Raw genomic sequence first — 27,540 nt, 5'->3', positions numbered from 1 at the left:
TAATCCCCTTTTCCTGTTTGGGTTTGTTGTTATCCAGGCACAATTTTTTCTTTATCGTCTTTTCAGTGATCTGAGGTCTGCCTCCATCACACACCGTTAGACGCCCCAAGCTCTGATAATCCCACCTGAATTGTGATGTCACTTTTGTCGCAGTGACATCACATACACTTGAGTTTTTGTGTGCAATGACCTCCAAAGAGTTCATCTGTGGTCGGATTCGACCTGTATATTTTCTCCCAGTATTTTATCGGCTTGCCCCATTATTTTTCTTTGTTCATCATCGACCTTTTATTAATTCAGTTTTTTTTAATGACCATAATTTGAGAAATATATGAATGTGCTATAGACACAGCTCTGAATAAAATCTTCAGCTTGGAAGTGAGTTTATAAGATAAGTGAGTTCATAGTGATTTCTTCCAGGAGAAATGTTGACTCAGAGCGCCAGACTAAAGACCCGACAAACAGGAACCCTGCCAGGGGATTTAAGCATTCCAAGTCTGGTTTGCCCCCAATTTGCCACAGTGTTGAATCATCGCCGCTCTGATTCTGACCGGCACGGTTACTATTATGTGCACAGGCTTCAGAACTGCCTCACCGCCCAGCCCCTGTGAACGCCATGCTGTGGTTGTGTGAAACATAGCAACAGTGAATGGAAGCAGCTGAAAGTCCCACTTTTCTTCACATATTCAATTTTGCCTCATAGAAGCTTAGCTGCGCTGCAATAAAAATTTTGAGGACATTTGTATTTTCCTCAACATAATATTTTGTTATTGAACATGCTTATTGGGAGAAAAGTCAAACTACCGTCAATCGTGTAGCATAAACAACAACAACAAAAATGGGTCGCGATAGCTGGCTAAATATGTGTATGGGCTGAGTCTGGGCTAGACAGCGTATGAAAGCGAAAAAGTTTGACTCATCTAGTAAAGTTACTAGCCTACAGAGTGAAAACCACAGTAAATGTTTGTTTTTTTTGCCTGAGAAGTTTATGCTTACAAACAACACCTGCAGTAATGTTGGTGGTCTGGCTCTGTGGCATTAACTGGGTCTGCTCTTTGTCTCCGAGCCAAGATTCTAGGAGATTTGTCGCTGCGGAGTAAATTACATTTCAAACAGAGACCTTCTTTTTTTTTCTTCCTTTTTTTTTTGGGTGGTCGACAATTCATTCCTTTTCACTTACTTTCTTTCCACAGTCTGTTATGTAAAGACGTTTGGAAAGAGTCTCATTTTCTCCTTCTCCACTTTGTGCTCTTCCTCTCGCATCTCAAGCCCCTTTGGTTAAATCGGCCTCTTCTTGACCTCACTGTATCCCGAACTATCAGCTGCATTCTTCGCAGCTGCAGTAACACCCACCAGAGATACGGCTGCACAGTTTCAATGTAATCCTCCTTAGTCCAATCCTTGTCAAACATTTCTTGTTTTCATAACTTCACGCTGAGATCTCATGAGCCAAACTGCTTCAGCAGGTTTTCATGCTAAAGGCCCTGATTGTCTGATCCTTTTGACGCTGTGCAGTTTTTCTAAAATGTTTTTGCAAACGTTCATATATTGACTATAAGTTTTTGTTGCGCGCACACTCTCCTGTTGTTTTAAAAATCTCCGGCCTGTGTTTTATCAAAGTGCCAGAAGTTTACCTTAAATTATCCCAGAGGTAAACTTTATGAATCGAGCCTCTGGGCAGATTTTCCAGACGGCAGACAGAGCAGGAGACGGACGGAAAAGAAATCATAAGAATATGATTGTGTCATCTGCTGTCCCGTGTTGTGAGCTCCCCTCTGCTGGGCTGCTTACTTTCTCCAAAAAAAGAGACACCGATTGACCCCATTGGAGAACACACACAAAGGTCAAGAAACCTCTGACCTGACAAAGAGAGCCGCCTTGTTTTTATCTGCTTAAGATTTCTGTTCCTGTCAATTATCTTTGTTTGGCTTTGTTGCACCAAATCCTCCTCCTCCTCCTCTTTTGCTCCTGTGTCTCCCCCTCTCCCTGCGGCTCTGCTTGTGCAACCTGGTGTCCGAGGAGTCACTCCTCTCTCCCGCCGTTCAGCTTTCAGGTGGTTCTGCAGGGCTGCGGCTCTCCGAGGAGGAATTTCGGCAGACAGAAAGCAGACGGATCCTTCTCAAAACCCCAGTGGACCCGTGGGCCCCACCTGCCCTGCAATCTGAGGTCTTAGCCCCACACCTGTTGTGACTCGTCCTGCAGGTGAAGAGGATCCTTTAGCCTTGTTATTGTTTTTTCAGCTGACCAATTAGGAGCTCTGACTATTCATTTGACCGGCTCTGCTTTAGGTGTTTCTCTCCCTGTGTCTCTGCTGCCTGGCCCCTCTGACTGCCTCTCCCTCTCTTCTCCCCCCTCCCCCCATCAGTCGCTGTCTAGCCCAGCCTCAGCCCAGCTGACATGACACGCTGTGGATGTGGGTGCGTGTGGAGCTGAAAGGAGGAGACCTCCCTGCTGGGGTAAAAAGTTTGGAACGCGTTGAAAAGAGGCTGAACGCTGAAGCTCCTGGAGGATCAAGTGGCGCGAGCTGACGAAGAAGACGCACACGCTCCAAAACCAAAGGATTTTTCAAAAAACTTTTTCTTTTTTTGTTTTTTTCTTGCATTGCATTGCAGCAGCAGCAGCAGATATGAAAAGCCACACTGTGTCTGTGTCTGTGGCTCTGCTGGCCCTCTGCTGCCTGCTGATTCCCAGAGGAGGGAGGAGTGCCGGGGGAATATCTTCTCTCCTGCAGGAGAAGCAGACTCAGGATCAGCTGCAAGACGAGTCCCTGGATGACCCGGAGAGCTCGCAGGAGCTCGCAGGGGACCCACACCCACTGCGAGGCAGCGTCAGGGCCAAGAGAGAGGCAAAGGGGAGCTCACAGGAGGGTAAGCTGAGTGGCGCTCTCTCGCCGCAGACACAACAATAAAACTGCTGAGGTGCACGGCGCCTCGAATGTCGAAAACACAAAATTCAACATGTTTCATTAAGATTTGATTTTAACAGAAAGTCAACAGAAAACAGTGGCGCAATAAAAAAAAGTCAATATTTTTTCTACAACTTAAAACCTTAATGCAAAATTTGGACCATGCTTTCAAGTCCCGCTGACTTGATGCTCTGCAGATCCACATTCTGCTTCAGTCACAACCTGGAGTCTCTACCAGCTTGGTGCATTTAGAGACTGAACTGCTGCCAGTTCCTGTTTTAACACTGGATGGAGAGCATCTGTGAATTGAAATGTTTCCCTTTCTGCCCCTGCAGAGAGAAGCATCCATATCGGTATGATGCTGCCGCCACCATGTTTCACTGTGTCTATGCCGTGTTCAGAGTGATGTGCACTTTTATTTATTTACCATGCACAGTGCTCCGCCTGCGATCCAAATCGTTTTGCCTCCTCTGACCGGAGAACCTCGTTAAACATGCTATTAACCTACTTGGCTTGTGGCAAATGGCAATCATGGCATTTTGTGGTTTTTCTTTCAACTACGCAACTTTTCCACAACGTCCAGAACTGGGCAGTAAGACACACTCTCCCACCTGAGCTGCAATCCACGGCAGTTCATCCAGAGATACAGTTGACCTCTTAGCGAAATCCTCTTGGTAGGTTTGCAGTTGTCCTGACGACAGATTGAACTGCATACTGTGAGATGCTCAAAGCTTGTGAAATTGGTTTCATTTTCTCTTCTATCCTCTCCGCAACAAAATCCGAGGCCTTCACAGAGCATATCCATGCACGTAACGTGATTAAACTACCCAAAAGTGGAGTTTATTTACTAATGAAGTGATCTCTGACGATGGTTACTTGTGCTTTAATTTAATTAGGGGTATCCAAGCAAAGAGGTTCTGAGCAGAAAAAACATTTCCCTTTCACTTTCCAATTAGGCAGCACTTTGTGTTGAATGAAGTCCCGGTAAAACACGCCCCGGATCAAGGTTGTAAGGTAATGTGGAAAAGTTTAGTCAACACAAAAATACTTCTGCAGGGCATCGGAGTCTGAGGGAGAAAGAGAAAAAAAAACCTGATATTGGTGCAGCGTCAGTCAGAACATCTGGAGAAAGTCCAGATGTTCGCCTAAGGTCGTTGTCTTTTTTTTCTCCCAGACGAACTGGCAGCCCAGGAGGTGTGACTGGTTTTGAGGATGATGATTTTCTTTTCTTCTCCCTTAAGAAAGTCCTGGAAGATAAGTGCAGATCGTGGCATTATTTTTTCATGCAAGTTATGCGTGAGGACATATCAGCTCTGTGCTGAGGTGAGAATAGTTTGCCGAGTAATGTTGACAGATTTAGCATCCTTGAATCCCAGCTAGTGGTACGCAGCTAATGGAAAAAGAGAGAAGTGTTTTCCATGAAGGCTCAGCAAAGCTTTGGACAACCTCAAAAGGAAATAGTGATGGATACAAAAAAAAAAGTTGAAATAAATTCAGCTGTTTGGTTTCTGCCTCGCAATAAGTTGCTCCCAAATGATATAAACTTTTTAGGGTATTCAACAAAAAGTTTAATGCCTTGAAATTTGTCCCGAACTACTTCCACTTCTGCTTCTCGTCTCCTCCAGGCATTTTGAGCAGGCTGAGGAGAGCCCCGGAGGACGGCAAGAAGAAGAAGAAAGACAAGAAGAAGAAAGAGCCAAAGGACCCAAACGCCACTAAAAAGCCTAAAACTGACAAGAAGGGGAAGAAGAAAGACAAGCAGGCTACAACCACAACCCTTCCACCCACCACAACAAGTGAGAACAACACACTGCAGTCATGCTTCTGCTGAACTGGGGTGACTGAGAGGAGATTTGCTGACCTGGTTTCTGTCTTTTTCCAGCGTTCCCAACAGAGCCTCCCACTGATCCCCCCGCTGAGCTCGACTACTTCCCTGATTCTGGTTAGCGCCGTGTTAAACTTTTTATTTACAGTTTGGACTCCGGTAGCCATTCGCTGACTTCTTCTCCCGTCTTTTCCATTTTGAATGGGAAAAACGACTGGGTGACATATTTATGCTTCACATAAAATAACTGCAGTAGCTAAATAAAAGGTGGGATCCGTCTTTCAGCAAGCTGACTGGCAGTGTGCAGCAACTTGTAATGAATGAGGCTCATTGTGGGTTTTTTTTGCTGCAGACTGAAAAAAGATTTCCAAATCCCCGTATATCTTGGTGCAACCAATCGACTCAGGCAAATAACGCCACATGTTGGTGAATTGAATTTGTCCCACGCAGTTCTGTTGCACGTAAGACCACAACCTTCAGAGTCACATACAGGCAGTTACAAAGTCGGCCTTCTGTCACCTGAAGAACATTTCCAGGACTAAAAGGACTAATGTCCCAACAAGATGTAGAGAAACTCATCCATGCGTTTTTCTCGAGTCGCATTGATTACTGCAACAGAGTCTTCACAGGTCTGGCTAAAAACAGACAGACAGCTGCAACTGTTCTCACTAAAACTAGGAAGATAGATCATCAAAGTCTCTACGCTGGCTCCCAGTAGCTCAGACAGTAGACTCTAAGATACTGTTGTTAGTTTATGAATTATTTAATGGCTCAGCACCAACATATATTAAAGATCCGCTGGATTTCTATGTTACTTTAAATCCAGACTAAAAACCCATCTGTTGTTTTGATAAATAGAACATCGACCAACATGTTTGACGTGTGTTGAGATTGATAACTGCGATATTAATATCGCAATATTGATATTGCAATGTCAATATTGCAATATCAATATTGCAATATTAATAGCTGTTTATTTTTTCTGGTTATTCGGATTATTCTTTGTTTTTCAAAAGAATGATTATAATAGTGGTTTGTTTATATTAACTTCTGGATAAATTGTTGCCACGTCTTTCTTAGATTTTTTTTTTTTTAATATTGTTTATTTCCTTTTAACTCTCCTTCCAGTTTCTTCTTAAAGTCTGTTTGGCTGTGAACACAACAGTTTGACTTCAGCCACATGAAATAAGTCCAGATTCAGCTATGATTGTTTTTTTTTCTTGGGATTTGAATGAGATTTTTATAAATTTTCTTTTATGTGTTTTTACGATGTGAAGCACTTTGGACATTGCTGCTGAAATGTGCAAAACAAATAATCTCGAATGACTGACTGATGTGATTCAACGACTTTATTTGCACATCTGCGGTTTGTCCTCTGTCTATTAGACGACTACTGGACAGAAGATGACTATTGGGGGGCTGGCACCACTCCATCTCCAAGCACTGAGCCCCCGTACCGCCACCGGGAAACAGACGACCCTGTGACTGACGCCTACGATGACTACTGGATTCCCATCGAGGGACAGCCGTCGACTTCACCGCCCGACAACTACGACGATCTGTGGAAGGAAGTTGACAAGGAGCCATACGGTCCTGTGACCGATAACTATGACTCCTACTGGAAGGAGCCGGACCCGACCCCTGAGGCCCCTGAGAAGTACGACACAGACGACAGCAATTACTGGGATGCCACAGGTATGGTTTGGACTCGTTAGTCCTCCTGGTTTTGTTTCTGCTGTCACAGCAGTGAACACTTTTCTGCACTTTGTCTCTAACAGAGGTCAAAAAGATCATCCGATTTTTTTCCGCAGGTGCTGAAAACTTTTGTTTGACACTCCGAACGTGTTGTCGTTACTCTGTGTTTCCAGTGTTTTGCCGAAACAAATGTAGTTCTTCCAGCATTTTTCCTCACTCACTTTGTGTTAAATTATTTGTCAAGTTAAATGACTCCTAGTTTTGTCGTTTAAACTCTTGCTCTGTCCTGTTTCTCCCTCCCGCAGTCGAGCTTCCAGAGAAATTCCCAGACGGAGAAGAGGTCAGCCCCGAGATCATAGTGGAAACCATCCCAGGTACCTGCTGACACACAGCAAAATTAGAAAAATGAACAACCAAACCCCGCCCCCCCCCCCAAAAAAAAATATGGCACATTTTCAAATCAAGCAGTGAGACATTTCCAGGGACATATGAAATATTTGTTCCACTTGTGGCTTTCATGAGCACATGGCAATGACATTACAGTGAGTCCGCGCAACAACCCACCCTACATTTGCAGACAGGAGTGGGTGGGTTTGCTTGGATCCACTAAGTCAACAAGACCGTCTACAGTTCTGTTGTGGCGTTCGGAGGAGCCCTGTCATCAGATCCCAACTAATTTATGATTCCTGTAAATGTAAATTAAGGCTCTAACAACCTGATTATAGTGAGGCGTCACAGAAGCACATCTGATGTTGTGGTCGAGCAAATCAGGGCAGGGCTGACGTGTAAAACTGGTGCGATCTCATAAAGTCTCACTTGTAAAAAAGTAGATGTTTTTGATGACAGTACGGGGTTTCTAACTTCGTTTTGTTGATGTTTTTTTCTTTTCTTTCTCCAACACAGAAGAACCCACAACATCTGCTCCATTTGAGAGGACCTGGTATGATGATTATGATGAATACGGAATGAGTAAGTGAGCACTCACGGGTGAAATACGTCCCAAAAACCCCCACATGGTTCTCGTTACTCAGAAAGACTGGAAGGAATAAGCACTCGGGTCATAAGGTTTCCAGATTGATAACTAATCCCTGGTAATCTTTTTGTTTCCCGGATTTTGATCTCGAAAGCCAATCTGTTGTAATTTCCCATTTCACAATTATGCATCCCGATGTCTCGGTCTACCAAGTCATAAAAACTTCAAGGCGTCTGGATAATCTTGCAAGCTTCTGTACGTCTGAAACCTACATGTCCTTATGTAAGGTCAACATCCTTACAAAATAAAAGCTGATCTTTCACCATCTTTTTCCTCTTTGTTTCCATGTTTCAAACTGGAGAGACGCACCTCTTGAGCGCTTCTATAAAGTGACCAGTTCTCTTTTTCCGCTGCAGGACGGAAAGACTACGACACAGACGAAAAGTGGGTAGAGAAAGAAAGAGAGCGAGCCAAGAAGGAGAGAGAGAGGGAGGAGAGAGGTAAGAGAACCCAGATGTGGGTTTACCCGAACCCTTTTGGAAATGATCTTTCTGTACAATTATGTCAACAGACGCCAGTGCCTTTGACCTAACAGCAAAAGTACTAGAGGACAACAAAACAACGCTCTAACATGTTCGCCGCTTTCTCCTGTCTCTTATGAATACGCCGCTGCAGATGTTGTGAAGAGTCGAGCTTTAACTTGCACGAAAGGGACCGAGGTTTGTCCAATCAAAGCAGAATTGAGATCAGGCCTGCTAGCGGTTCAGAAATCTCCCGCGAGCCAGAGGGAAAACAAACAGAGACGAAACCGTTTGGATCGGACTGGAGCTATGAGGAAAACAGACGCCATGGGGGAGTTTTCATCGGGAAAGCTCAAAGCACGCTCAATTCAATCCGTCACTACGGCTGCCACGTGTCTGCAATATGCGTTCAGGTTGGGGAGTAAAGTTCAGAGAAAATGATAAATAACTCAGACAGGAGTTGGGGTCAAAAGGTCACCTGCAGCAGCCACAGTCTGCTACCGATTCGAGTGATTTCAGCTTCACTCAAAGCAGATTTTTCCACCACCTAGTGCTGCCACCTTTAAAGTGGACCTGCAGAAGAGTTCGGTGAGACAAAAGCAAAGAAAAAATAAGTGTGTTAGAGCGTCCAGTGCTCCTCTCTGGGGAAGAGCCGGTCCAAAGCAGGATCAGGCCCTAACCAGAGTTGGATTTGGGAGTCCTTCCAGCTGCCGTCCGCTGCCACAGTTCCAGTAATATTCTGTTTGTATCAACCGTGTCCAAATGCATTAAACTTCACGGCCTTCTGTTGGGTTTACAGAGGTCAGAAAAAGGTTCATCAGTTCTATATTTGAAATTGACATTATGATACAAAGGCAACGGGAGATTAAATAACAACTTGTTGAAACCAAAATAGGCAGAGAGCCGCCGCCGAACGCAAACAGCACAACAAAACATGAGGTTTATTGGCTACAGCAGCAGAAGACCTGGGCAACAGCTACAACATTTCACACACGTTCAACCAAAATTGGAGAATAATAGACTGGGAAAAACAAACATTTTCTGATTGCATTAGTTCTGTTTCGACTTCTAAATGTGTATATTGAACTCTAAATATTTTCAGCCTGACTTGAAGGCATTTTCAATCAAGTCGTTGTTTCCTTACTTTGAATGTGCTTTGGGACGGTTCTGCTTGAGGTCAGGATGGCCTGAGTTTTATTAGAGCAAATCTGGACGGAAGGCCAAGTCATAACATCTGGTTTTGTTTTTTAAATTTCTTCCCTCCGCCAGACTCCAGCTCTTCACATCCTCAGGATTTTTAGCCAGTAAAGTGTAAAAAGAAATAAAAATAAACAAAAAGAAAAGTCGCTAACTTGTGTCGGGGCAGAGAAAGTAGAAGAGAAAAAGAAATAAAACTCAGGAAAAAACTGCAATTTATTTTTCATTCAGACTGCTCTTCTGTCCCCCCCTGACAGAACGAGCAGAGAAGCTGAAGGAGGCCGAGGAGCGAGCCAGGAAGAGACCACGTGTCTACAAGGAGCCAAAGAGTGAGTCAGTAAAATCTGGAAAAGATGGTGAGAATCTACTATTCCTTTTCAGCGTTTCATCTCATTCTTTTGTGCCTCCGCATGTGGCAGAATGTCCTCCTCTGGGGATGGAGTCCCATAAGATCGAGTCAGACCAGCTCACAGCCTCCTCCATGTCCCAGTACACCTTCTCGCCTCAGAGGGCGCGCCTCAACATGCAGGTAGGCGGCCGGGACCGCAGTCTGAATACGCCACTCGATTACCCGTCAGCAGCTTTGGAAAACACAGTCACTGCTGAGACAGTCACTTCCATTAATCATAAACAACCGAGATACTAAATCAAAAACACACTTTGGCGTGCCGTTTCAAAGTCAAGAGAAACGTAAATTCAAATCAAATCACATGCTTTGAGTTTAGAGCTCAGCAAGCCAGAGGACTGAGCAGCAGACTCTCTGGTCTGTGTGGTTCCCAGGGCTCAGAGGATGAGGACAATATGAGAGGTGGAGCGTGGTGCGCAAACTCAGAGGACAGGATCCACTGGTTTGAGGTCGACGCTCGCAGGGAGACGGAGTTCACCGGAGTTGTCACTCAAGGCCGAGATGCCCTGAATGAGTGAGGAGCAAACACACACACACACACACACACACACACACACACACACACACTGGTTTCATCTCAGCAATAAGCTCCACATGCCAATCTCCCGTTGACTCATTTCAGGAGCGATTTTGTGACGTCCTACTTCCTGGCCTTCAGCAATGACAGCAGAGAGTGGACCACCATTCACGACGGATACGCAGACTGGGTGAGTTGACGTCAAACCGCCTCACCTCCTCCTTGCTTCCACCGCTGAATCGCCGACCTCCCATCTCCTCCCGTCTCCCCCCGTCTCGTTCAGCTGTTCTTCGGAAACAACGACAAGGACACTCCCGTCATGAACCGGCTCGCCGAGCCCGTGGTGGCTCGCTACATCCGGATCATCCCTCAGAGTTGGAACGGCTCTCTGTGCATGAGGCTGGAGGTCCTGGGCTGCCCTCTGCCTGGTGAGCCTCCCCACCGCGCCGCCCTCCAGGAACACAGTGTGAGACACACAGAGAGGAGTGTGGTTTAATCGGTTTCTGCTCTCAGACCCAGGTGATGCTCTGTACAGGCAGAATGAGGTGACCCCTGTGGATTACCTGCAGTTCAAACACCACAGCTACTCCGAGATGGTTGAAGTGAGTATCCCCCAAAGTGCATCCTGAGGACGATCATCGCTTTAGTCTACACAGTGTCTTAAAACTATTAGCGCTGTGACTAGAGATTGTTTTAGTTATTGATTAACCTGTCAATTATTCTGATGATTAAAAAAATCGTTTAATAGGATAAAAAAAAAATAATTGGCACATTTTGCAGATTTTTTATTTCAGCCTTTTTTATACGATTAAAAGAGGCTTCAAATTCAATATTTTTTTAAAATAAGATAATAAACATTCAGTGCTATAACACTTTTCATGATCATTTGTAGCACAGGATGCATCTGCAGCTAAAAAATCCACTGCAGACATCAACATGTGAAAAGTCAACAGGTTGGAGATGGTCTTTTGATCCATTTTTGGCTTAACCAAATAATGAATAGACAGCAAAAGATGTTTATTTGAAGTTTTATTTATTTTTATTTTTTTTACGTATTTGAACTGGGAAAAGCTAAAATGATTCCACTCTAAGAGTTCTGGCTAGATTATACAAAGTAAGGGATATATATTTTTTTTTATCTTGAACGCAAAATGTATACATTTCTTTGTGCAATTTTGGGTTAATATGTCCTCTGAGTGTGTTGTTCTTTCAGAAAATGATCTTTTTGTTAATAAATAATCGCTCACCAAATTAGTTGACAATTGTTTCAATAATTGATCTGTCGTGTTTAATCAGATTAACCGTTTCAGTCATAAGAACTATATATATCATGATAATTTCAGACTGTGCAAAATTGACATTGCAAAGGACTGTTGAGCATGAAATATTTGTCGCCTATTATGTTTTTCAAATATTCAGCAGGCTGAATTCAAATATTCAGCCTGCTGAATGGAGCGGGTATCACGCCTGACGAAGACGATGGCGCTCTGAGACTCAGATGTCTCAGAGTGACTGAAGCATCATAATGATGATGGATAAGAATGAAAACAGGATGTGAGTTTTTTGACGGTGAACCGCTTGTTGTCTGTGTGAGCAATACTTCATCTGCATCGTTTCTGACTCATCCAGCTGATGAAGTCGGTGCATGAGGAGTGCCCCAACATCACCAATGTCTACAGCCTGGGCCGCAGCTCTAAGGGACAAGAAATCATGGCAATGATCATCTCTGGGAACCCCGCGGAGCACGAAACCGGTGAGAATATGAGCGTGACTGATGCGCCCGTCCGGTTAAGATTTGCAATTAAACTACACTGGTTTGTGAAGTAAAAACGTGTCCTAGAGGTACGGACAAGCCAGATTTGAGCACGGGCTTACCGGGGCCGCAGCATGATGCTTTGTATTTTTGTGAATGAATAAGGTCAGAATGTCTTGATTTTATCACCGGAGGGTTTTGGCAGTGATGTGAAAAACTTTCTGATTTGTTCTGGCAAACATCCAGCATGACTGCTTTATTATTATTATTATTATTATTATTATTATTATTATTATTATTATTAAACCTTGCATTGAGAAAAGACCTGGTGGTGGGACTGTCCATCTGCCTCTCTCATGGTGGACAATGGCTGATTTTTGTGACCTTGTAGGTAGATAAGGTTTGTGGATGGGATCGGTTCCACAAGTAAGTCACGGCCAAGCGCCGACCCAGGGGCCCACACCCTCCTAAGTCGGGCCCTGGGTACGGATACTTGTGCGTGTCCCTGTTTCTAAAGTAATACTTTGATTGATAAAAAAAAAGAAAAATACAGATATGTCCTGAACGAATCACCTGGTAGTAAAAGCAGGTAGACGTGCAGGTTGTGGTCAACAGAGGATAACGGGCCGTCTCCTCAGGTGAGCCGGAGTTTCGCTACACGGCTGGTCTTCATGGGAACGAGGCAGTGGGGAGAGAGCTGATCCTGCTGCTCATGCAGTACCTGTGCAAAGAATACAAAGACAGGAACCCCAGGGCCCAGCGCCTGGTGGAGGGAATACGCATCCACCTGGTTCCCTCTCTGAACCCTGACGGGCACGAGGCAGCTTTCGAGGTGGTGAGTGGAAGAAAAGCAATCACGTCTACTGGGTCAACCCGCAAAAACAAACAGAAGGAACGAACGGGAGATGCTGCTGAACCAAAGTCGGTGCGTTTCATCAGCTGATTTCCTCGTGTTTCCTGCTGCAGGGCTCGGAGATGAGCAGCTGGACCATGGGACACTTCACCGAGGACGGCTTTGACATCTTCCAGAACTTCCCGGACCTGAACAGCATCTTGTGGGACGCTGAGGATAAGGGCATGGTGCCTAAACTGACCCCCAACCATCATGTCCCTATACCAGAAAACTTTGAGTTCAACTCCTCGGTAAATAACTCACAAATAAGTCTTAAAATGCTTGCTGGGTTAGATGTATAACACATTTGGTCTCAGAAACTGTTTGCTGTCCTACTCTTTTCAGATGTGCTGAATCTTCGTCTTTCTGATTTTGCTCCAGGTTGCTGTGGAGACCAGAGCCATCATTTCCTGGATGAAAACCTATTCATTTGTGTTGGGTGCAAACTTCCAAGGCGGAGAGGCCATCGTGGCCTATCCTTACGACAGCTTGCGTCTCAACAAGCCTGCCAAGAGCGAGCAATCCCGCAGCCGCAAGAAGAGACAGTATGACATTTCCTCTGAATTTACTGCTCTTCTTCTCTGCATAGATTTTTTTTTTTTTTGCCTCTCAAGGTTGTTGTGCTCTGCAATTCCTCCTCCCTTTCCTCCTGCATCAATCAGAGTTGTTTTGACAAGGCTTGAACTAGAATAACATCCCTCCAGGTACGAGGACGAAGGTTTTGACGCCACCGAGTGGGGAAGGGGCTACCAGGAGGAGCCAGAGGAGGACTGGAGGAGTCGAGGATATGCAGAGCCGGAGGAAGAGTGGCGAGGTCACGGATACGACCAAGGATACGACCCCGGATACGAACACGGCTACAGCCAGGGTTATGGACACAGGGAGGAGGAGGACGATGGAGGGCGAGGGGCTGGATACCACTACAGTGAGCCCGAAGACGAGCCCCGGCTGACCCCGGACGAGTCCCTGTTCAGGTGGCTGGCTGTGTCGTACGCCTCCACGCACCTGACCATGACTCACAACTACCGCGGCTCCTGCCACGGAGACATCCCCACGGGGGCAGTCGGCATGGTCAACCGGGCGAAGTGGAAGCCCGTCACGGGGAGTAAGTACCGACCCGCTGACTGCTGGAGAGGTAGCACACCCTGGTGGACACGATGTGCAACTACAATTAAAGAAACGCAAACTTTAATCATTTCCTAAACCCATAAGCACGCACCCTACAGGTTAACTCTGCAAGGGTTGACTGATGCAGCTGTTTTGTCAGGTTGACAGCTGTGCAGGTTAGTCAAGTTCTTCCACACCAAAAAATCCCCCTTCCATGTCTTCATGGACCTTGCTTTGTCCGGTGATACAAGGCCATGTTTGTCACAAGGCGAGAATTATTGAAATGTCTTAAACATCTTCAAATACTTCAACACCAGAATGTCTTTTGGTGAAACTAATGGGCTAAGCCCTGACCAACAACCCCACAACACCATAGTTGGCGAAACAGTCAGACAGTTCCTGTTCTTGGGGAATCCGCTAAATCAAGACCGTTGGATTGCCAGACAAAGAGGTAATATGGTTCCAGTTAGTACGTCTTCAGTGAGTCTTGTGGGGTGGTTTTGCATTGCATTTGATGATATAAAGTTCAGACCTAGATGTTTAGCCACTGAAACACATTTTATGATGAGGTCTGTGCTATTCTTGAGCCAGTCTGAAGTTCAGAGGTCTGTGGCTGTTGAATCCACAGTGAGTTTCTGCACACTGAATGCTCCAGCTGTTGTCCCGACTCGGTGGCCAAGTTGCCATTATAGTTGCACTAATAGTTTCCTATCCTGGTCTCCGTGGAATGTTTAGTAACAAGGAAATTTAGCAAATGGGCTTCTTGTAATGATGGATTCCTGGAAGTCACCAAGTTTTTGAGAGCAACGCTTTTTTTAAGCAAATGTTTGCAGAAACAGTTTGTATGCCTGGATGCTGGATGTTAAACTAGAACACCTGAATTTATTACATTTCTTTTTAGAATTAGATTTTTGAATCAAACTGAATCCAATTATTTGGAAGAGGATTCATCCTTTGTGTTGGTCACAGTGGTCAATGTCCATGTCTGTGGTCTTCTGTCCAGGTATGAATGACTTCAGCTATCTTCATACCAACTGCTATGAGTTGTCCATATTCCTGGGCTGTGATAAATTTCCTCATCAGAGTGAGTTGGCCCAAGAATGGGAGAAAAACAGGGAAGCGATGCTCACCTTCATGGAGCAGGTGAGTCACAAGAATGCAACCTGATCTGGATGCTAGTCAGATTTCACCATTGCTGAATTTCACATCTGCTAATAATCGCCTCCTATCCCAAAAACCATAAACGGGGACGTCTTGCCTTGAAAATCATTTGTCCTCCAGACACAATCTCATTGAGACACAACTTATTTGAAATGTTTTATAGTCCTTTTACGATTAGATAAAATCATGAGTTACAGTCTCCTGTGAGCGGAGGAAAAAAAGTTAAAAACTTAGAGACGTAAACATCTTTTTTTTTGTCTTTTCATCATGGTTGTGGCCAGTTTCCTTTAAATGTTTACTTTTTGAAAATGCTGAATTACGGCACATTTTGTTAAACAGTAACATGAGAACAGACGGCGTGTTTCCTCATGTTGTTTAGGTGCATCGGGGCATCAGAGGCATCGTGAAAGATCAGCAGGGGAATCCTATAGCAAACGCCACGATCTCTGTGGAGGGAATAAACCATGACGTTACCACAGGTGACAACATTTTATCCCCACTTAAAATACATTTACTGCCCATTTTCAACTCTGACACTTTCAAACATGCTCATCCGCCTTTTTTTTTTTTTTTTAATGACCTCAGCCCCAACAGGGGACTACTGGCGGCTGCTGAACCCGGGGGAGTACCGGGTGACGGCGAAGGCCGAAGGCTTCTCCTCCGAGACTAAACTCTGTGTGGTGGGTTACGAGTCCGGAGCGACCTCCTGCAGCTTTAACCTGGCCAAGTCCAACTGGGACCGCATTAAACAGGTGAGGTCACACTCTGACCCCGGCTCGACATACAGCACCTCTCAGAAATATTCATACCTCCTTCAACTTTTCCCACACTCCAACCACGACCTTCAGCGTTTATCACTCAGATTTTATGATAGACGAAACAGACGTTTGTGAACAAAGGTTTGCTTTGACTTCTTCACAGATCATGGCCCTTCACGGCAACAAGCCAATTCGACTCAGTTACAGCAACTCCAGAGCACAAACCTCTTTACGCAGCAGTGGCAGCCAGAAGCGCGTGATTAACGGGAGCAACAGGTTTTCTTCAAACGCCAACATAGGCCTCCAGCGCAGGAAGATGCTCAGGATTGCGCATATCCGCCGTCTTCGGCAGCAGAGGTTAATGAGATTGAGTTTGACGACGACAATACCCACAACGACGACGACGACAACAGCAGCTCCAACAACATCGTGGTACGAATCTTGGGCCTTAGGGGAGGCAGAATCCTTCACACCTGTCCTGGATTATAACTACGAATACAAGATTGACGACTATTAAACCAAAAAAAACCCCCAAAACATCCAGCTTGTTTCAGTAAGCCATTCCAGGTTCGTAATTGTAGCTCTTGTTGTCAGTTCAGTCTTTTTTTAAAAAAAAAAACAAAGGCAGTGAGAATGTACATGTAACTACGGTGAAAAGTTTCTGTTACACAACTAAAAACTAATCCATGTTTATAGACGTTTCTGTCCAGCTCCACGTCCACGCTGTTATTTTTTTTGTCTCTTTTGTAAATGTATGCTTCATGAAAAGATGTTTATTGAGAACACAAATTAAAAAAAAAACAAACAGCTGAATTATTTAGATTGTCGTCACTCATGTCAGTGATAGTTTCTACAAGACACATAATTGTGTGGAAAGCAGGTCACGATGGCGGCACCATCAGAGGCACAAGTGGGTCCTAATAAAACTGATAATTAACAAGTATCTTGGGGGTTTTTTGTTTGTTTTTAATAGAGCAGTCTTTGTTACTGGGTTGCCTGTTTTGACAACTTCAACCTGAACAATAAACAAACAAACAAAAAAAAAAAACGCTTTTAGTCCAGCTGATCCGAGATGGCCATGGTTCTTCTGCTAATGACTGATGTTCATCTCATTTTCTTCGTCTTCGTCGGCAGAGAAGGCTGAGAAGAAAACCGGTTCGCACCGCAGGGTGCGCAGGTTGACCAGGCAGGCGGTCTGGGTGCTGCTGAAGTCTGGCACGGTCACCAGAAGGACTTCCTGTCCATCAGAACCTGGCAGGGAGGAGACCAAAACTTACAGTACATAGTGACAAAACTGATCATTTTCGACCCAATTCCTTCACCATTTTTTTACCCTCAGATAAGAAATTAATCAATTAATCGCACAACGCATTAAAATAAGCTGCAATATTTTCTGAAGGGGCATTCTGTCTCGAGACATCACAATCCATGTTTTTATGGTTTGGTTTGTGTGATGTCTATTTTCTTTTATTATTATTATTGTTTGTTTGTTGTGTATTACATTGAATATTTAAAATATTAATATTAAGGTTTTTTCTCTTTCAGTGTATTAGAGGGATAGCTTACATTCTTAGGCCATTATCAATATTATACTTGAAAATGATCTCAAAACTTTCACATTTATCGCAATAACCACTGAGACAATTTATCGTCCAACAAAACTTATCATGACAGACATACCCTCAGCATTTCCCAGTGTTCTCTGTTCTTTTTAGTCCATTTTTCAAGAATAACTACAATTACGGTAGATATAGCTATGGCTATGTACAGAGCATGCAAAGAAATAAAGAAAAGGAATCTGAAAGGACAAAAACTGAATAAACTGGCAAACAGATCTTTTTTCTAGAAATGGAAATACTTCAAATTAAATCCTTCCTGGAAGTGGAGGAACCTTTCATCTGTCACTGACCTTGGATGAGCTTAGACTCAAACACTGGAGCGTTGGCACTGAAGTACACATGGGGACATTCCTCCAAGATAAACGGGTCTCTTTGATAAAACGGGTAGCAACCTGAAACAAAAACACTGCTGTCATCACCCAGGTATGTGTGTGTAGACACTTCTTCCCCTCCACCATTCAACCAACCGAGCGTATCAGGAGCCGTGGGGGCCAGGTGCCGGAGCCGCAGTGTCTCCTCTAGTATCTCCAGGTGGCTGTCCAGGCTGCTGTACTTCTTGATGTCACACACGTTCTGACCCGATGTGCCTAAAAATCTTCGCAGAGAGAAACCGGACCAGATCTGAACAACCACTTCAGATGGGACAGAGTGTGTGTGTGTTCGCCTGGGACACCGCCTACCTGACTCCGTCGATGCTGGCTCCATATGGATTGGAAACCAGCTGCAGGGTGGGGAACACGGAGGACAAAGGGAACATGCATCTGTGGAGGGGTTGCTGTGGGAGGGTGTAGTTGGTGGGGTCGCACTGCCCTGGCATCACGTCCACTGGAACGGAGGCCTTACGACGGAGCAAGAGGAGGCAACGCGACGTCAGTAACATTTTTTTTTTCTTTTCCATCTGCTCTGTGCCTCAGAAACTACGGAGCCCACTACGGGGCAACAGGTGACATTTTTTCTTTTACTTTACCTCAAAATAGTGCAACTAGTCGTCAGATCAAGGTTTTTTTTTCCCATGTTGAAATTTTATGTTTATTCCTCGTTTGCGAGTTATTTAAAGTTTTAAATCTTTCTCTGTAGGACAAACACACCACACACATAAAATGCTGGAGCAACACAGAGTCCAATCCCTACTCTAAAACATCAACTTTTTCCAAGGAGGAATGGAAAAGAAAAGGCAAATACATCCAAACTATTTGGACTGTTTTGGGGTTTTTGTTAAGAGTGAGTCTCGCCATCACAGTTTTGGTTGTGTCTGCTAGTCTGAATGGTTAATAAAGGGCTGTTTTCATGTACGGTCGCATCTCCACTGAAAGATATTACAAACAAAAATGAACACGCAGTTAATAGATACATTTTTAACAAGTCTTCTGCACCAAAGAGTTAATAATGTGTAAATACTCTGTACAGTCACATATACTAGAGTAAAAATAAAAACACTCCTGATTGCAGAGTGTGAAGTTTCCTATCAGAACAGATTAAACAGTTGCGGTGTCCAATACTGACGATTAATAAACTCCTCCAAGTCAACTGAAGCTTTTCCTTATCACTTTCTCTTTATTATTAACAACATGCCACACTCTGAATGGTTTTTTTTACAATAGTACTTATGCAATCTTGCCAAATACAGACACCCTCACTTCCTCCAGCAGAAACACAACAGAAAAGCGATTATTAACGCTCCACATCTCACCACCAGCTGAAGCAGGAGCTCATCAAGCAGGCGGATGGCTTCCACACTGCCGGCCTGAGTCTTCTTAGTGAGATACTTGGCCTGAATGACATACAGATTTTCAATATCTGACATGTTGAGCCGTTTACAAGATAAATATGTCTAAGAGTTGCTCTGTTTATTGAATTTTTAAGCTTGTCACCTTTGTCGATGCATCTTTGTCCTGGGTGCTTTGGCTCAGCAGGTTCCCGGCCAGCAGGACCCTGGAAATGGTCGCCGCCCCGCTCTGCTCCCCCGCGTCACCGAGCTGACCGGTTACCATGTCGACCAGCAGCTGCAGACCCAGCATGCTGTCGGCCTTGCTGCTGCCCAGGCCGAGCCCTGAGGCCAGGAGCACGAACCTGAGCAGACGGATCGGTCAGAGGCGGGCCACGAACGCAGACGGACGTGGGGTCATCACGTGATTTTGGCTTACTTGTCACAGCCGAGTGTAGGTCTGGGCGTCTGCGAAGGGAGGTCAGCCGTGCAGAAGTCCTCGACGGTGAACTTGCCGTCGTTCTTCTCGGCTCCAAAGATGGCGATTACGCTACCTGGGGAGTGGGAGGAAGACGATAAATGAATTTGAAGACGTGTGGGAGAGAGCGGAGGTGATGTGCAGTGATAAACTGACCGGTGACACACTTGTCTCTGTCAATTTTGCCCTCTAGTTTAATCCTCTGCAGCTCATCCTCCAGAATCAGCTCATCCGCTTCAGTGATGTATTTGTTTCGTGCAGGCTGAGGCAGGAGGTTGTGCTGAAGAAAAATAAATACAGTCGTGTTCAATCAATTGGATGAAACGGTCCAATAAGTCTCGTTTGTCAGATTAAAAGTACCTTTCAAAAATAACAACCTTAGATCAGATATAAAACATACTTTTCATTAAAGCCACATTTCGGTTTTTAAAAATACTCTTTTTTTTTAATCTAACTACATAATATTAAAATTTTACATGTCATGTTTTCATTAACTGTTGTGGAAAATCACCATAATTAACAGAAATAAAGGCTTTCAAACATCCATCTCTACGTGTTCCACTTTCTGATAAAGTTTCCAAAATAAATGGGATATTCAGTAATATTATAATTTAGTGAATGGGTTTGTAAATAGTAGAGCGACCATGAAGTACCTTGCAAAAATAATAACACCCTTTAAATAGGAATGTGTCTTCTTGATTTGGGTAACTTATAAATTTGATCTAAATCTTTCCATCGCAGCTCTGACTACGATCCAAAGTTTGCATCGAGTTCTAGTTTGCATCAATTTGTTCAGCTCAGAACAAATCATATTCATGCTTTGGAACGGCCTATTCAAAGGCCAGGCTTAAATCTATCAGAACCTCTGTGGAAAAGGTTAAAAACATATTGCTGTTCAAAAGCAATTTCCATCAAATCTGAGACAGTTTGGAATCTAAAATATGTAAAAATGTTACGAAATATTAAGGACTACCAGAAAAGATTTAGATCTTCAATCGCACCTCGATGGGGATTATTCATGAAAAACTAATTAAATACAACCACTTTATGATCACATGCTGCTATGCATTTCTTGCTTTCTGCAACATTCAGTAAGGTTGGCCAACCTCCTCGCTGATCTCCTTCAGAATAGATGGCTGCAGGTCCATACGCTTGAACAGGGTCCCTACAATGCAACACTGCTCCCCGGTCTCCAGGTCACACAGCTTCCTGATGCGCACATCCGGACCTGACGAGACAAAGTTTTAAAACAGCACACATCAGGGTAAGGTCGGTATGTTCACAGTGAGTCAATTTACTCTTACCCCACTTGTGTTTGGCTCTCTCTGACAGCAGGGGTCTCATCTCCATGAGTCGTGCCGCATATATGTGAGCGTACTGCCTGTTGAAGCTCCGCTCCCCGACTCGGTAGCGCTCGTTGCGGGGGCTGTAGTCCAGCGAGGTCCTCTCAAACACCGGGCCCTGGTCCTCCGAGGCCGGGCGGCAGAGCAGAGAGGAGCCCTCCCTCTGCGCACTCAGGTCGGAGAACATGACGGTCCTGGAAACGTGCTAGTTGTTATTATCGCCTAAACTGCTGCTACTCTTCTGTCCACCGAGATACTCAACACGCAGTGAATGCAATCGCTGCATAACATCACTGTTTTAATACAATGTGGCGACTTTACCTGGTAAAACAAAAATAAATGGTTCTGGGGCTGGCTTTTCCGTCCTCAATGTGGTATTTTGATGTATTTTCCGATTTTTCTCCAGGCGAACAAAAAGACAATTCCCGCAAAATTACACTGTCTCGCGAGATGTCTCTGTATTCTCGCGAGGAATTGTGGACCGCGCATCCAACGCTGCAGACACAGACCATGATGAGGGATACAACTGTTCTCTGACAAACTCTCTTCTTGTTCTTCTTTTTTTATTATTATGCAAACGATTTAAATATTAACCGTCTTACGAAAGTATATATATCCAATAACTGTAACTTATTAAATTTATTTTTATAAACTGAATAAACTCTGATAAAACTCTAATCCATAAATAAATGTACAGATTATATGTTCAACCATTTTCACATCTATTTAAGACGTAAATGAAAATGTGTCGCGTATTACACTGCACAGTAAATTCACAAAGCAGAATATTCAAAAGTCTGGGAAAATTATATTCTTTTCAAAAATTAATTCGAAACCAGTTTTATTTTTGTTGCCTCGCTTCCGCTTGACTTAGTGATCTATGATAGTTTTTTTCTGTTTTCATACTGTTAAAAAATGAATGAAAAAAACAAACATAATATAATGTCGCTCACAGAGATGACGTCACGACGCGAACTCTCTCTCTCTGTCGCACGTTGTTGAGGTCACAATAGCGTCGCCATTTTCGCTGCTCTTTGTGCGCCCCTGTCTGCTCAGTCCCTCTCGCTTTCCTTACGGTTTTCGTCGACTTTTTAATTCACATTTGTTGACAAAACATGCAAGGCTACAGAGGCCCCCAACAGAACCACGGCCCCAACCGCCCGGGGAACCACCTCAAAGGCGACGGGCCCAACAGCAACGGACAGCAGCCGGAGTCGAGCGAGCAAACCAGCCCCAACGCGGGCTTGACGCTGGACCCGCAGAGCTTCAGGAAGCCCGGGGAGAAAACCTTCACCCAGCGGAGCAGGCTGTTCGTGGGGAACCTGCCCACCGGAGTCACCGAAGAGGAGCTGGTCAAGCTATTCGCGAAGTACGGGAACGCCAGCGAGATCTTCGTCAACAAGGACCGGGGTTTCGGGTTCATCCGCCTGGAGACCAGGATCATCGCGGAGATCGCCAGAGCGGAGCTGGATGACTTCGTGTTCAAAGGCAGACCCATCCGGGTGAGGTTCGCCACACACGGCGCCGCACTGTCCGTGAAGAACCTCCCAGAGTTTGTGTCCAACGAGCTCCTGGAGGAGGCCTTCTCCGTCTTCGGCCAGATAGAGAGGGCTCTGGTGATCGTGGACGACCGGGGCAGGCCCACGGGGAAAGGCATCGTGGAGTTCACCGCCAAGCCGGCTGCTAGGAAAGCTCTGGATAAATGCAACGATAGCGCCTACCTCCTCACAGCGTTCCCCCGGCCCGTCACCGTGGAGCCCATGGAGCAGTTCGACGAGGACGAGGGTCTGCCGGAGAAGCTGATCAACAGGAACCAGCAGTACCACAAGGAGCGCGAGCAGCCCCCCCGGTTCGCCCAGCCCGGCTCCTTCGAGTACGAGTACGCCATGCGCTGGAAGGCCCTGATGGAGATGGAGAAGCAGCAGTACGAGATGGTCGACCGAAACATGAAGGAGGCGCAGGAGAAGCTGGAGGCTGAGATGGAGGCGGCCAGACACGAGCACCAGGTGATGCTGATGAGGCAGGACCTGCTGAGGAGACAGGAGGAGCTGCGGAGGATGGAGGAGCTCCACAGCCAGGAGGTGCAGAAGAGGAAGCAGGCCGAGCTGAGGCAGGAGGAGGAGCGCCGGAGGAGAGAAGAGGAGATGAGGCTGCGCAACGAGGAGATGATAAAGAGGCAGCAGGAGGGCTTCAGGGGCGGCTTCCCCGAGAACAGAGAGCAGGAGATGAGGATGCACATGGGGGGCCACGGCATGTCCATGAACAGAAATTCCCTGGGTGGGAACTCGGGTCCCGCCGGCGCTGCTGGCATGGCCGCGGAGGGCGCTCCTATGATGGCGGGCTCAGGTAGCGGCAGCCTGCCCGCAGGGGGCCAGGGCGGCTTCCCCAGAGGGCTCCCCGGCCCCGGAGACTATAACAAGCAGCGCAGATTTTGAATCACATGTCTGTCTTTTTTTTTTCTTCCCCCTCCTCATTTTTCAGCTCACTGTATGTTAAAGTTTAAGGTAGTGGATGTTACCCTTGAACTTTTTAAAAGAAAACAGTTTTATTTTGTACTTTTTCCTGTGTTTATTGAGTCGTTTCAGTACTAATGCATTTTTTTCCAAATGAGCCATGCACATGTGTACGTTATTTCAGATTTTTTTTTTTGTAGGGTAGATAATGTTTTTGGTCCTGAATATGTTACATTTTCTGTAATAAATTCATAATTCCTTAAAAAAAAAGAAAAAAGAAAGTCTTTCATTCAGGATAGAAAAGCTTCACAGCAATGGTGGCTAATATTATTCAGCACACACCGACAACCTCACTTTTAATAACTGCACTTGTTAGGATGTTCCTGTCTGCTACAGATTTACAGTCGTCCCTGCAAATCTATGCCAACTCTTAAACGTCTTTTCTTGCAGTTGCAGAAGATACATTAAAATTGTCAGAATGTCCCCAGGTGAATCAGCGTATTGGACACTACAAAACGTCAAAAGCAGACGGCTTCTTTTCCTATTTACATTTTGTAAAAAGGGCACAAACACTGAAGAGACGCTGCTGCTTCTTGACTGGAGATTGTCAAAATCGCAGACAGGAGAGAAAAAATGTACTGCTAATTATATTATGCCACATAGGTTTGAATCCAAGGGAAATTTTAATTTGAATAAACTGATCATCCACATTCATGCATCAAAGAGGATGTCCTTTCAGTTTATCTGATTTGTTATTAAATGCAGAAATGTGCACAAAAGCTGTTTGGCTGATGAGTTTATTCACAAATGAATACTGGATGCATCGAATCAACAGGAGGAAAAAAAATTGATTTTTTAAATTTTTCACCTGCCTATGAAGTAAAAATTGACTGTCAGCAAGAGAGTCTTGAAATTTAATGGTGCCCTGGGTTCAATGACAATATTGCAAAAATAATTTGGGAAAAAAAATTCTTCTAATTTACCAGACAAGCAACAATTTCCTCAACTTCTGTTAAAATATACATATTGATGATTACACTTATGGGTAACACATTATTTTAGAGTTTAAAAGTTGCCTTAAAAGTGTGACCTTTTAAGACAACAAATATGTCAATATTGATACATAAATGTAAGACAAAATGTGGATTAAACAACTAATTTTAGCAGCAAATTTAAGGTAAAAAAAATAACTCATTGGACAGAATGGTTTGCTTTGAAGATTGTACCTGTAAGTTTCCTGTGAATGTGTTGGATCCTTCTTTCAGCCAGCTGATGAACAGGGTGCAGCAAAAGAAGAGGAAGGGATTGGGATGCATTATTATTTGCCTTGAAATGAAAGAATGGCATGAAAAAAAATCCTCCTGCTCTTTTGAAATGTAACTTTTTAAAACCTCAGCTCACCCTGACACTGTGAGCGTGGCCATGCCTAATGTCACTCTGGTCGCCACGAGCTGCAGCGCAAGTTCAAGTTGCTAGCAGAGTTAAAAGCTAAAAGGGCCTCATCTAAACAAAATGAGAAGCACAAACTACATATGGTGTGATTTTAATTAGAGCTGAACTATTTAGCAAATCACTTTTTGCATAAATCTAAAGGACAGCTCGGAAGCAATATGTCGGAGGGTCTTTTTCTTTCTCCGTTTGATATAAAGTGTGACAAAACTCAGAGTGTGTTCATACTGCACTTGTTGAGCAGTCAGATGGACTCACTGCTCTGGATGTTCTCTTCTGGCATTTAATCATCAAGATGATGAAGACAAGAGTGAAGGAAACCGTAGCTTCTTCCCAGTTCGCACCATCGTCACAACACTAACTAACACTAACATGGCATGTTTGGGTTTTCCTAACATCACTTTCTGACGCAGATATTCATTACAGACGTTTATTCATATTTTTTGTTGTTGTTTTCATGTTTTAACTTGTGTGCGTTTGCATGACTCCAATTTTGTCTGTCACTCTTGTATTTTCGTTTAAATCTCATTAAGCAAATGAATTTTCATTTTCAAGAAAAATCTGTTCCAACATTTGCTGCGAGTGCACCTGAATTTTCCCACAATAAAGAACAATAAAGGATATTTCTATTTTCTATTCAGCTCCTTTCTGGCTTTTTTTTTTTTTTTGCATAAAATAAACAAGTTTAATGCAGATGTACAATACAGACAGGTAATAAAACTGAAAGGAAGGAAACGGCTCCTGTTTTTGTTAATCAGCTTATTGTCTTAATCAAGGTTTTCAGTCTCCATGAATGCAAAAGGAAATTTATTTGTGTGAAAATAAATTCATATGTAGGCGACACCTCGGGTTGATTTGAATTGTTACTGGCAAATTTATCCTGAAACTGGAAATGAGCACAAGCAAAAAGAAGTTATTGTAATAAGATAAGTGTTAATGAATAAGGAAACAGCAAAGATAGGAAACATTTTATACTTTGTAATAAGACACGAGAGAAAGTGCTGGAGGAGTTCAGGACGCCCCACTTGTTGGTGCACAGAGACAGAAGTGATGCAACAGCTCAGAAAGTTGAACATTCAGCAATAAATATGAAATCAGAGTAAAAACAATTCCTTTTTTATGTCACTTAGGGGTTAAAGATCAGAGGTTTTCATGTTCTATGCATCAAGTGGATGAGCTACTGATGATTCCCACCATAATAATCACAGGCTTATAATACACCATTGGCATAATTATTAGGCAAGTCTTATTTTTAGGGATCATTTATATTATTCACCAAATCCAGTGCTCTGTCATATAAAATACTAAGAAACATCAAACATAAATATTTAAGTATGTAACATGAGGTTTTGGCTTTCTTCTAGGGGAATATTTCTGTGTACGGGAAACTGCTCTAGTGCACAATTATACAAATGAAAAAACAGATATTAGTCCCATTTTATTTTAGATACTTCTGTTAAAGCTACAGTTATGAATAAATGCCTCAAAAGCTCTCAAAAAAACTTTTCTGACAAGAGAAAGTCAGTTATTAATGTGAGTCTTTCACTGATGGAGCCAAACTTAGATTTTTCTTCAAGTGCACCACAACCTTTTTTTTTTAACTATTCAGAGTTGAAATAGATACGTTAACTTTGTTATGCTTGAACCTTTAAGTATAAGCTATTTTCTTGGTGTATTATTTTTTATATAACTGGCTTCACAATGTATTCTCATTTGCACAAACAATTGTTTTGCCATTGTTTTATATTCTCCTTTCAGGCAAACAGACTTTATTGTAATCTTCTGCAGCGGATCCGTTTTTTTTTAACATCAGTAACTTTTCATTTATTTATTTATTTGTTCAAGGATTTTATCTGAAGCTTCCTAGATGAAACAACCTCATAATAAAACACTGCAAACATGTTTTAAATATTACAAACCTAATTAAATGAGGTCTGTGTCAAAGCACTTTGATGGAGTAAAACTGTTTTGCTTAACTGAGACATTTTTGAATGAGCCACACTTGATTGAAAAATAATTTAAAGACATGTGTTGTTGTTTATAATAATAATAATAAATCTAACAGCACAGTCTCCTAAAGAGGCAAATTAATTGTTTTTTCTGAGCTCCATAAAACGGATCAAATTACAGTAAGAGATAATTATAGCGTACCTTTATCACGGTCATAAAGTAGTTTTATATGTCGTTTCTGATGTTTTTATTTTTACATCTGATAGTGAAGATGGCGCTATCAAGCTGTTGTCAGAGTCCAAGGAGTCAGCTCGGCTTGTGATGCAGCCAGAGCAATGAGAGGGCTCCAACAATAAAAGCCGATAAGAGCGTGACAGTAAAGAGGGGAAAGTGTTATCTGAGCGTCGATCTGTGAGTTCAAAAACAATTCAGAGGAGCTTTTCTTATGACACTCTGAACCCTGACAGAGCAGAACCACGATTCCTCTGCAGCTGTGTGAGGCGTCTCCTCTCGCTTTCAAACACCCAAATCTCTGCTGAGAACTATGAAAATAGATCATGTTTAAATGCAGCAATGTGTTTTATTTATATCTGTCTGATATGTGGTATATTACACGTTTATATCGTGTACTTTTATTGTGTTACAGGAAGAAACGGATTGAGTCGTTGCTGCTTTTCAAGTGCAAAACAACACACACGTCCTCTAAGGCATCTCGCATGAAAAATATTCAAAACAGTATACAATTCATACTGTTTATTCTATCTATTTCATAATAAAAAGAAAAAAAAAGGCTTTTGGTAAGACTGCAACTTTCAAGATAAAAATAACACGTC

The 27,540-nt window shown here is 43.7% G+C and overlaps 3 protein-coding genes across 3 annotated transcripts; 2 read left to right on the top strand and 1 right to left on the bottom strand.

Moving 5' to 3' along the window:
* The first annotated feature begins 2,038 nt into the window (after positions 1-2,038).
* aebp1b (AE binding protein 1b) lies at positions 2,039-16,653 on the top strand. Its single transcript, XM_055050682.1, has 23 exons — positions 2,039-2,202; positions 2,366-2,867; positions 4,531-4,701; positions 4,788-4,847; positions 6,117-6,425; positions 6,731-6,799; positions 7,329-7,394; positions 7,815-7,898; positions 9,374-9,445; positions 9,536-9,645; positions 9,897-10,036; positions 10,145-10,229; positions 10,323-10,467; positions 10,553-10,641; positions 11,669-11,792; positions 12,431-12,627; positions 12,759-12,935; positions 13,066-13,229; positions 13,389-13,789; positions 14,795-14,934; positions 15,332-15,431; positions 15,538-15,704; positions 15,874-16,653. The coding sequence occupies exons 2-23, from the start codon at positions 2,627-2,629 to the stop codon at positions 16,225-16,227; spliced, it is 3,465 nt and encodes a 1,154-aa protein (XP_054906657.1). The 5' UTR covers positions 2,039-2,202; positions 2,366-2,626; the 3' UTR covers positions 16,228-16,653.
* pold2 (polymerase (DNA directed), delta 2, regulatory subunit) lies at positions 16,464-21,335 on the bottom strand. Its single transcript, XM_055050683.1, has 11 exons — positions 21,177-21,335; positions 20,817-21,049; positions 20,619-20,740; positions 19,669-19,792; positions 19,474-19,588; positions 19,201-19,399; positions 19,020-19,100; positions 18,010-18,167; positions 17,797-17,924; positions 17,620-17,721; positions 16,464-16,961 (listed from the first exon to the last, which is right to left on the bottom strand). The coding sequence occupies exons 2-11, from the start codon at positions 21,040-21,042 to the stop codon at positions 16,801-16,803; spliced, it is 1,416 nt and encodes a 471-aa protein (XP_054906658.1). The 5' UTR covers positions 21,043-21,049; positions 21,177-21,335; the 3' UTR covers positions 16,464-16,800.
* Positions 21,336-21,864: 529 nt separating this feature from the next.
* On the top strand, positions 21,865-25,391 carry nono (non-POU domain containing, octamer-binding). The gene has a single exon (XM_055050874.1). The coding sequence runs from the start codon at positions 21,971-21,973 to the stop codon at positions 23,288-23,290; it is 1,320 nt and encodes a 439-aa protein (XP_054906849.1). The 5' UTR covers positions 21,865-21,970; the 3' UTR covers positions 23,291-25,391.
* Positions 25,392-27,540: the final 2,149 nt, after the last annotated feature.

Source organism: Poeciliopsis prolifica, unplaced genomic scaffold (genome assembly GCF_027474105.1).
Source record: "Poeciliopsis prolifica strain line A6 unplaced genomic scaffold, Auburn_PproV2 SCAFFOLD031, whole genome shotgun sequence".
Classification (NCBI taxonomy): Eukaryota; Metazoa; Chordata; class Actinopteri; order Cyprinodontiformes; family Poeciliidae; genus Poeciliopsis; species Poeciliopsis prolifica.
Note: the sequence above shows the minus strand (reverse complement) of the source record. Positions and strands in the feature narration are given on the sequence as shown.